Below are 10,025 nucleotides of genomic sequence, written 5' to 3' on the forward strand. Positions count from 1 at the left end.
AAACAGCAGAAAGCAGTTTGGAGAGAATGATGCCCACATTCCCAAATATTGTTTATAAATGTTTGTTTTCATTTAAATGGGCTTGGTTATAACTGGCTAATGATCACAACCAATCTCTTTTTTAAGCAAAAAAAAGAATATGATATTGAACTCAATACTTTGTATTGGAATAGATCTTCATTTGTTGATACAAATTTGAGGTCAATTTTGTTATAAGTATATGTCTCCTCCTGTTTAGCTATTGTGTTTATACAGCTCTTTGAAAAATGAAATCTGTAATTAAATAAGATGATAGTCACCTGAAATAGCCAAATTTACAGTTATGTTAGATTTTCTAATAAAGAGATATTTCAAATGGATATGTTTGAAACCTTTCAAAGACCTTCAGAATATGGCATTTAAAATGGTTTAGAGTTTTTCCTGACAGAAACAGCTGTTCCTAGCACACCTTTATGTCCGAAAGGAGGATGGGCATCAAAGAAACTTGTTATGGAGTTTGCTTTTAAAAAAGCAAGACTAGCCATTTGAGCAAGAAACTGTTCTTGACTGAACTGTTTGACTGTTGCTGTATAAACTGGACATCCAGGACCCACAGAAAAGTGACTGGTGGACTTGCAAAACAAGATGGACAGTCCTGAAGGGTTCCTGTTTCATGGAAGTGTCTATGAGACATTCTAAAGGACACAAAAAACAAAATGACTGACAAACTGCCAATGCAGACAAACAGTTTAAACTTTCCTGCTTTGCTGACAAGTCTGCAAGACACACTGTGGCCTATAGGCTGAAGATGGATGCCCCAACGTTACAGAGGAACTTTGGATGGCTGTATAGGCAGCAAGATGTCCCTGTCAATTCTAGACTTTATATACTATCCTTTGGTGGTCTTTGATAGAGTTGAAGACAGATAGTTATGGTTATAGTTTTCCTTATTTATGATAAAATGTAAGTTACATATAAGACTATAGACTCACAAACATAGGATAGATGATAGAATACATATTATAATGTTTGCCAAATGTTAATGATCTAAATGTTGTAAATATAGCTCTTACTTAATAACTGTTTTGTTATATATTTTACTATGTTAAAGTTAAAACACTTCTTTTTATTTAGATAGAACAGAGGAGATGACGGGGAATGTTCTTACGTGTATATTTTTGTCTTACTGATTGATACATAAAACACTGTTGACCAATAGGGAAGCAAAATAGGTGGGACTAAGAGTTGAGGAGAATTCAGGGAAATGTAATAAAGAGAAGTCACCATGTAATCCTGGCAGCAAGTGACATAGCAGGGCAGAATCAGTTTATAAGCAGGGAAAACAGGAAATCGTTCTCTCTCTCTCCCTTCTCTATGGAGATGTTGAACAGACACAATGCAGACTTCAAGGGTGTCAGAGGCCCAGGCCTTTTCTCTGGTAAGATAAGACCACATGGAAATACATGGATTATTAAAAAATGGGTAAATAATCAAGACTGAGCAAGCCAATCAGAAGCCCAAATCGCCAGCAAACAGCTTAACTAATATAGTGTCTGCGTGTTTCTTTGGGTCAGAGAAGGGCAGTGGGACCTAGCCGGGCAAGAGAAACATTCACGCTACACCATTCTCTCGAGGTTCCTTCCAAAAGTTCCTTCTAAAAATTCTCTTGAGGTCCCACCTATCCCACAAGACTTCTAGTTTTTATATCCACCGTTTTATATTAACAGTTCTCAGACAACAAGGCATGCTTATGCCAGGAAGGGGAATAAGATCTCGAGAAACTCAGCTTAGGTCTCTATATACAGCCAAATTAATATTAGCAAATATTTTGGAGTTGAAACCTGGAATATTAATTGCTACTTCTGTAATAAGTGATAAAGGCTCACAGCAAATATAATCCCTAAAGACAAATTGCAGTTTTCTTGTACAAGGTAGCATCAGTCACCATTACTACCCCCATGTTGGGTAGAATGAAATACCTTCATCTGATTTTTACAAAACAGTTCTAGGTTTTAGGTGCATAGCTTTCCTTCCTGCTTGCTCATTGGACTTCTGTTAGGTGGTTCTGCTATCCCATGCCATCATGGGGACACTGACAGAGTATCCTTAGTTTTTTTTAATTAATTGATTTTTTACATTCCAATCCCAATACCCCCTTCGTCCTCTCCTACGGCTCCATTCACCATGTCCCACCTCCCATTTGCTCCTCAGAGAGGGTAAGGCCTCCCCTATTCCTACTAAGTCTGCCCCATCATCTTTTTGAGGCAGTACCAAGGCACTAATCTACCCCTGCACTCCTATTTCTAGGCTGGCAAGGTAACTCTCCATATGGAATGGGCTCCAGTAAGTCAGTTTGTATGTTAGTGCTAGATCTTGGACCCAATGCCAGTGGCCTCATACATTTTCCCAGTCACAACATTGTCACCTACAGTAAAGGAGTTTAGTTCAATCTTATGTAGGTTCAAGGGTATTCTTTTGAACTGTATTGACAACTTACACAAAAAGGGCTTGTGATTCCCAATAATTTTATTGAATATACTTTAGCTGAGTAAAAAGCATCACATATAGCACATTTACAGTGACATAGATGATTTGGAAAAGGCTCCTTATGTCTTCCTCACTCTGTAAGGTCCCAGCAACTTTCCTTTGCTTTTCTTTGCCTAAATATGAGATTCTTATTACTGAGAATAATTTACCAGTAAGGTAAAGTATCTCCTGCTTTCAAACTCTCCCTTGCTATTTGTTTTTCTCTGAGATTATACTGTAGTAAGAGTTTCTGATTACCTAAAAGAGAAAACTTTTGGAGAATTCTTTGTCTAGCACACTTTCATGGAGAGGGTGGAAGATTTTCTTACCAGAGGTACAGACATAAGGAAAGGGATTGAGTGAAGAGGTGTAGTGGGGACCGAAGTTCCTTCTAGACATGACACTGAGGGTGAGAAAGAGGTGGCAGGAGCAAATGCATTAGGAACTTGGCATTTCAGCAAGCTATGCAGTTCTGGAGACAGCTTCAGGAAGGAGAGCAGCAACCTCAGTGATGACTACATCAACTTCACAGAGTAGAGCTGCATTCAAAACTCAGGGTTCATTTCCCCAGTGAGCCTCAGGGCCCTCTCATAGCACAGCAGGGCCTCCTGCATGTTCCCTCTCAGTTTGTGGACTAACCCAAGGAGGCCGATGCTCTCCACAGGTAGAACATTGTGGTCAACACGTCTTTCAGCCACTTTCTCCAAAGCTGTGAGAAGTTTCCTCCAGACAAAGGACTTTTCTCCTATCTTTAAACTTTTTAAATAGTGGGTGATCGCCTTGTCTTCTGATTTCTGATGAAATTGTTGGTAACGGGCATAGCGGAAATGAACATTCTGCTCTATGTGACATTCAAGGTTCCTAATGTTCAGAACCTTCTGGAAATTTGCCTCTGCTTCTTCGTATTGGTGAATGTCTGCCTGTATTTCAGCCATGTAAACATAAGCCATCTCAAATGTGGGCCTCAGTTCCACAGTCCTTTGAAATTCACAAATAGCCTGTTGTGCCAATTCTTGCATGATGCCCTGCCTTCTGAGCTGCCTGTTTCTGGATGCCTTCTGTTGGATCATTTGTTTCCTGTAGCAGAGTCCTATTTGGTAATGCAGATAGGCAGAATCAGGTGATGCCTGCAAGGCCCTGTGTAGGAGATCTAGAGCTTTGTCTATGCAGCCTTTCCTTCGGTAATACTTGGCTGCATAGCGAAAGACGTAGGTTTGGCAGGATGTGCTGCTGAGAGCTTCTCCAATGTGTGTTTCTGCTTCAGCTGTTTCTCCTCCATCCTGAAGCTTCAGGGCAAGATAAACTTTAAGATATGGATCTCCTGGATTTAACCTGACAGCCTTCCTGAGGGGTTCCAGAGAAATACAGTCCTCAGCAAAGTCTACACGATAGGTTGCAACAGCATAGCCAGTGTTGTATTCAGGGTTTTCAGGATCCACTTCCAGAACCTTTGCAAAGCAGGCCATGGCTCATCTATAATTCTGTCCTCCACACTTCAGCAAGGCCCAGCCTTCCTCACAGTCCATCTCAGCACACTCCATCCTGTAGCGGAAGGGGCTTGCAAATTCTTTGCAAGTGTTCTCCACCTTGTCCAGGTAGGTCTGGGCTTCTGCCAAGCTGCCCCTGTGGTAATGCACCCAGGCACAGTTGCCCCAGGTCACCAGGCTTCTCTTGTCCAGCTGCTCCCTCTGGGTCAAGGATTCTGCTTCTTTCAAGCTCTGCAGGGCTTCCTCATGCTGGCCTTTCAGGTGCCTCACGTAGGCCAGCAGGTTGTGCATCTGCACTGGGTTATTGATGTCTAGGAACTGAAGCTCCTCCCAGATTCTCATTTCCAGATCAGGTATGCCAATGTCTTCAATCAGCAGTCCCCATGTGAAGTGACATCTCAGCTGAAGCAGCTTCTCCTCCACCTGGGCATCACCAGCATGGTCTCTGTGACAAGGAAGCAGGATGGTTTGTCATGTGAGAAATGAGCAGAAATTGACACCAAGCAAAGCACATTTTACAACCTTCTTCTCTTTTCTGAAAACCTGACATTTTGTTCCTTTAGAAGTTCTTGGTTTCTTTTTTTCACATCAATCCCTCTGCTCCATTTAATTGAACTGCCAGAGACTCCTTGTGCATGAATGTACACACTCTTATCTTAGATGATAAGTTAATCATTTCAGTCAAGACTAGATATGGTCACACAGGCATGGACTCGCAAACATACATGCCAGACTCCTGCCCTGAGGTTTGGAACCCTAAAAAACCATTTGCCCTTTCCCACTGTCATTGTGTAAAAATGAGTGCCACCTAGGTGGACATAAATAGAACCTGTCCATGCTTTAAAAACTTAATATGGAGGAAACATAATTAAAGGGTCTGCCCTTTCATTTCAGACACAAACAAGGAGTTCATATGATGTCAGAAATAGGCTATGTCTGCCTCGGGACACTAGTGAAATGACTGTCCTCTGGACCCTTTATTTCTGGGCATATTTGGTGGCAGACTTCTATGGACTGACCAACTTTTCTGTCCTCTCCTGTGGTTACATGCAATCTATGTCTTTTTAAATGTTTATTCAAACTTCATGCATTTTCTTTTCTTCTTATAGAACAGTATAAGCACTTCCTAAATTTGTATCACAGCATGTCTCAGTATCTATCACAGCATACCCATGTGTGAAACGGGAATGACACTAGCATTTCACATTTCTGCTATTTGGAAGTATTAGTGAAGAGAATATATATATATATATATGAAATGTATATATATATATATACATATATATATATACTCCATAGTAGCTTTCTTTACTTCTATCAGTGTTGAGAATAAGAAGTAGAATTTAGTTGTTCAGGTTTTATGTACTCCATAGGAAGCAGCTATGACTCATTCCATGGCTACAAGACACAAAGGCACTTGGTTCTGTGATAGTTGTCTCCTCTATAGACAACAGATGCCATGGTGCTTAAATAAGCTGACTGTGACTTTGATTTGTTGAGCCAAGAATAGCAGGAGGTTTGATACCCTGTTGGGACTTTACCCTAAAAGAGCAGTCTAGCTTGAAACCCTTAAGGGTAGAAAAATAGAAAACTACAGCCATCTAACCTGTCATGAGTCTGCAAGTTGGATTGAACTCCGCATGCTGCTAATAGTAAATGTCATAACGAAAGTGCTAGGGATCATTGATAGCCCCCAATGCTGGGTTCAGTTCTACAGTAGGAACTTTGTATTCTTTATTTCAGTTAAGTTCCCACTTATATTCACACAATAAGTCTTCTTTCTGAAAACCTCCAGCTATGGTCCATGAACACCAGTTTTGGATACTACAAGACCAGAATGCAGCACCATCGACTCAAAGGAAGCTTTGTGTTACTGAGCAATATGCTCAAAAATCTCCAAGATGCTCCAGTAATCAAAATGCTTCTGATATCATAGAATCGGACTCACTATAACCTAAAATAATCAACACAAAGGATGCCAGCATAAGTACCCCTGTCAGAGAGAAAGGCAAATATACCACAGATGATGGGGTTACAAACAGATCCAAGACAAAATATGATGGCATGACTGAGTCCTTCTGCCCAGGCTGCAAAAGGAAAATTCTATGGGCCCAGTGGCTTACACAACAGAACTTTGTTTTCTGTAACTTAGCAATTATAAATGTCTGATCAAACCTTGTCTAAGGCATTCTGAGAAAGGGAGATAGAAAAAGAAAAGGAAAGTGACAGTTTTTTTCAGCAAAAGCAGGGAGTCTTAGAAGTTAGAATCTAGAAGTAAGTACTTTGAGACAGGGGCTTTGGGGTTAGAGAACTACCTGTCTTATTAAGGGGATAGGTGGATAGGTGTTACTTCCATTTTGGGAATCTTACAATCTTTTCGTTAGTTTTGGATGCCATTGCTCTAAATAAGACCAGAGACAGAATTCATCTCCAACTCTTTTGAACATTTCACTAATATGAGTGACCCAATGTGAGCTGAATAAGGATGACCACAGTGAACAGGAAACATATCAAACCAGAGAGGGAAAATCCAATGAAGCCTCAAATGTAGTAAAGAACAATGAATAAACAATGGGGCTTGGAGTTGGAGAGGAGGTGTTCCTCAGAGCCATTGGTTATACAGTGTCAGATGTTCAACCTTGATCTTGCACATAACAAGAAAGATTATATGTACAGGACAAGTTATATTTAGGAATACATGTGTAGACACACATGCACATATGTTTATGTATACATGCATTCAAACACGATTAATGAAAAAAAGCGGTCATGGATTTGAAGAGGAGCAGGGAGGGTAATATGTGAGGTTTGAAAGGGGAAAGGAAAGAGAGAAATGTAATTAGATTCTAATCTTAGAAATAAACAAAATATCATGTGGGGGAATACATTAAGGGATTAAGGAAAAATAAAAATAAATTTTTAAAGCAATCATAGTGACCAGCTAATAACGTTCTTTTAGGGGCTTTTTCTAAGCCTTGTTCTTTCCATGTTCCTCCCTTTTCATCTGGCATTTAGTGTGTGTGTGTGTGTGTGTGTGTGTGTGTGTGTGTGTGTGTGTGTAATTCGTGCTAATGCCAACGCAAGCATATGAAGGTTAGAGGATAGCATTAGGCCCTGGTCTTCACCTGTTTTTTTTTTTTGGAGATGGAAAGCCAAGCGTATTGCAGCTCTTCTCTCAGTAAAAGCACTGAGTAACAGCATTGAGATTGCAATCCTCATACAGGCCATGCAGGCCCTTTACCTGGCTAGCACCGTTCTAAGTCTGCAAGTGAAACAATTGTGAAACTTCCTTCTTCCTATTACATAGCATTTCAATCCTAAGGAGAGTGGGGGGTCACAGAGGAAGCAGCACCAGTGAACATGAACCAAGCTAAGTTGCAGAAGAACAGTGTCAGCTTTCTTTGCCTAGGCTTCAAGTAATGGACAGAGGATGCTTGAAATGTCTTTGATGTACCAACCTGGAGAAGAGACAGGGCTCTTTGTTCATGCCATCTAAACAGTCATGAGCCTCATGTCCCAGTGTTCTTTGGGCTGATCCTTATGCTGGATAGTTCATTTTGTTTACAGAGAACTATTTTTAATGAAATATCTCTGTTTCTGTTCCCAATCATGTGCCACTGCCCCAGGCCATTAATGTTGGATGCAAATATTTGAATATTTGAAAAATGCCCCTGGGAATGTTTGTCAGTTGGTCCTGGACTCGGGTCCTGACTTACAATATTTGATAAACCAGCCTAGAAAAAGAGAAAAGCATAAGACATTTCTGTTTTCTCACTCTTTGCCTGTCTGTCTGTATCTCTGTCTGTCTCCATCTCTTTCTCTATTTCTCCCTTCTCTCTCCAACTCTGTCTGTTCAGAGCACAAATATTATTTCCCCCTCAGATAAGTACAAAAAAAAACAGAGATGATAAACTCGCAGGACTGTCTCTTCAATAGGAAAAATGTATGGCTTGTTTTTCCACCCGTAAGCTTTGGAAAAGAGACCAATAATAACTTGGTGACCGTTCTGTCTGTAGAGCCAGGGCATATTAAGCTCCACCGCAGGACCAGAGATGAGCAATATTCTAGGTGAACTTTGCCTTATCTGTATGTCCAGAGCTACCCCCAACCTTCCAAAATCAGGGTCAGGGGTGGCTAAAACCCCAAAAGACCTCTATGCTATTTGTATGACTGACACCACACCAAATTCTCTTCTGGATAATACATGGAACCTATCTCTACAACCCATCTTCTTAGAGGAAGTGAAATGGACTTGGAGTTGAGATTCGATGTAATTTTGCCTCCTGTGCACAATGGATTTTATTGCACCAGGGAACAGTTGGTTTCAAATTGTACTGCCCTTAAATATACTTACAGCACACTGTTTGGGGTTAGACTATAGGAGTGTGAACAACACTGGCTAAATAATCTGTGTTCAACCGTTTTCCTTCTTGCCTCATGCAGACTATTCTCTACTATCATGGCATTTGCGGAGACCCCCAACATTTGTCCTTTCCTGATTCTCTCTGTCTCTCACTAGAAGCACCAAATCTCTTCCAGAGAACTTAAAAATGATGGGCGGATTTCTGTAGGAAAATTAATCATGGAACATGGACATTAGATTCAGTTCTGTCTGTCTTTGCTTTCCTTGCTTACAGCAGCCCACAGCTAGAATTAGAGATTATGGCAACCTCTTTTGGGAAATAAAGCCATTGGAGGGCAGCTCCAATGTCCTGGGAACCTGCCTTGACTAGGCTCACCAGGGTCATCAGGCTCACCAGGCTCCTTCTGGGGATCTGTGTCCCAAGAGGGAGGCACAGCCCTTGTGCATAAGCTCTTGTAGCAGGATAGCTGAGCAGCACAGAGGTAGCAGCCATCTTTGTGGGCAACATGAACAGGGAAGAGCCAGGACCCCACTGCCCACATGGTTGCTCAGGATCCCAGTGCAGTTGGAGAGCTCCAGCATTTCTCATGCTGCAGTCACTCATTTGCACAACACTGTCCTAGCCACCTGCTCGAGAGATGGGGTTTGGAGACCCAGGAACAGCTTTGTCACTGACCCATTGACCATGACTGTCACCTGACATGTCTTACTGCATCATGCTCTCTAGTTCACTTCGTTCCACAGTTGTTGCTGTGGATTTTTTTCCACTGTGATCTCTGTGTTCTGTCTCATCCTATAACAGCAGCTCTCAGCCTCCTTCGTACTCATTTACTATAAATGGTTTTATGTTGAAGGACATACGAATAGTTGCCAAATTGTGGAGACAATCACTGTAGTACTACATTTGAGGGAAAACAACTGTACTGAAAGACACCTTAAACCTGAAGGGGAATTTCAAACATGAAAGTCAGAGACATTTACATAAATAACACTCCCCACCATGATTATTATTTCTCTCTGCTATATGAATATGTGTGTTTAAATATACATACATATATATGTTTATACACACATACATACAAATATATTTGGGTATATTTAGTTTCTTGGGGGAACACCTTAAATATCTCTCATCAAATGTAATAGAATTTCAACTTTTTTGTCTCTCATTGGGGGACAGAAAAAATATATCCTATCCATTGGTTAACCCAGCCAGGGATGGATAGAAATCACCTGTCACAAACACCTTGAATAGCATCTCAAGAGTTCTTGGAGTTGGGTGGGTTCATATCAGGACAATGAAGGACTGGGGGTCAGGAGCTGGGCAGGAGGACAGTCATAGCAGCAGCTTCTTCTTTTGAGCTACAGAGGTGGGTAGAGCAGTGCCTTGTCCAACCCTGTAGGCCTCAATGATAATTCTCTCTTTCTGTGAGATGAGCATGCTAAAGTCTCCCCCAGATATTTTGAACTGCACATGTGAGGCAGCCTTAGAAACTAAAGCAAACTTCCTTTCTCCCATCCAGCCTTATGTCCACATTACTTCCATTAAACAAAATCCTTAGACGCTCAGGACAATTAGCAACCTTGTTCCCTTTTCTTTAGCAGAAAGAGAAGCCAGAAGACAACACAGGAATATAAACAGACTCAGTCAGACTTGGCCACACAGAAAT

The 10,025-nt window shown here is 41.1% G+C and overlaps 1 protein-coding gene across 1 annotated transcript; it reads right to left on the reverse strand.

Annotated features, from left to right (window-relative positions):
- Window positions 1–3,050: 3,050 nt before the first annotated feature.
- LOC121138886 (interferon-induced protein with tetratricopeptide repeats 1-like) lies at window positions 3,051–3,971 on the reverse strand. Its single transcript, XM_040741917.1, has one exon. The coding sequence runs from the start codon at window positions 3,969–3,971 to the stop codon at window positions 3,051–3,053; it is 921 nt and encodes a 306-aa protein (XP_040597851.1).
- Between the last annotated feature and the right edge of the window lie 6,054 nt (window positions 3,972–10,025).

Source organism: Mesocricetus auratus, unplaced genomic scaffold (genome assembly GCF_017639785.1).
Source record: "Mesocricetus auratus isolate SY011 unplaced genomic scaffold, BCM_Maur_2.0 Super-Scaffold_4256, whole genome shotgun sequence".
Lineage (NCBI taxonomy): Eukaryota > Metazoa > Chordata > Mammalia > Rodentia > Cricetidae > Mesocricetus > Mesocricetus auratus.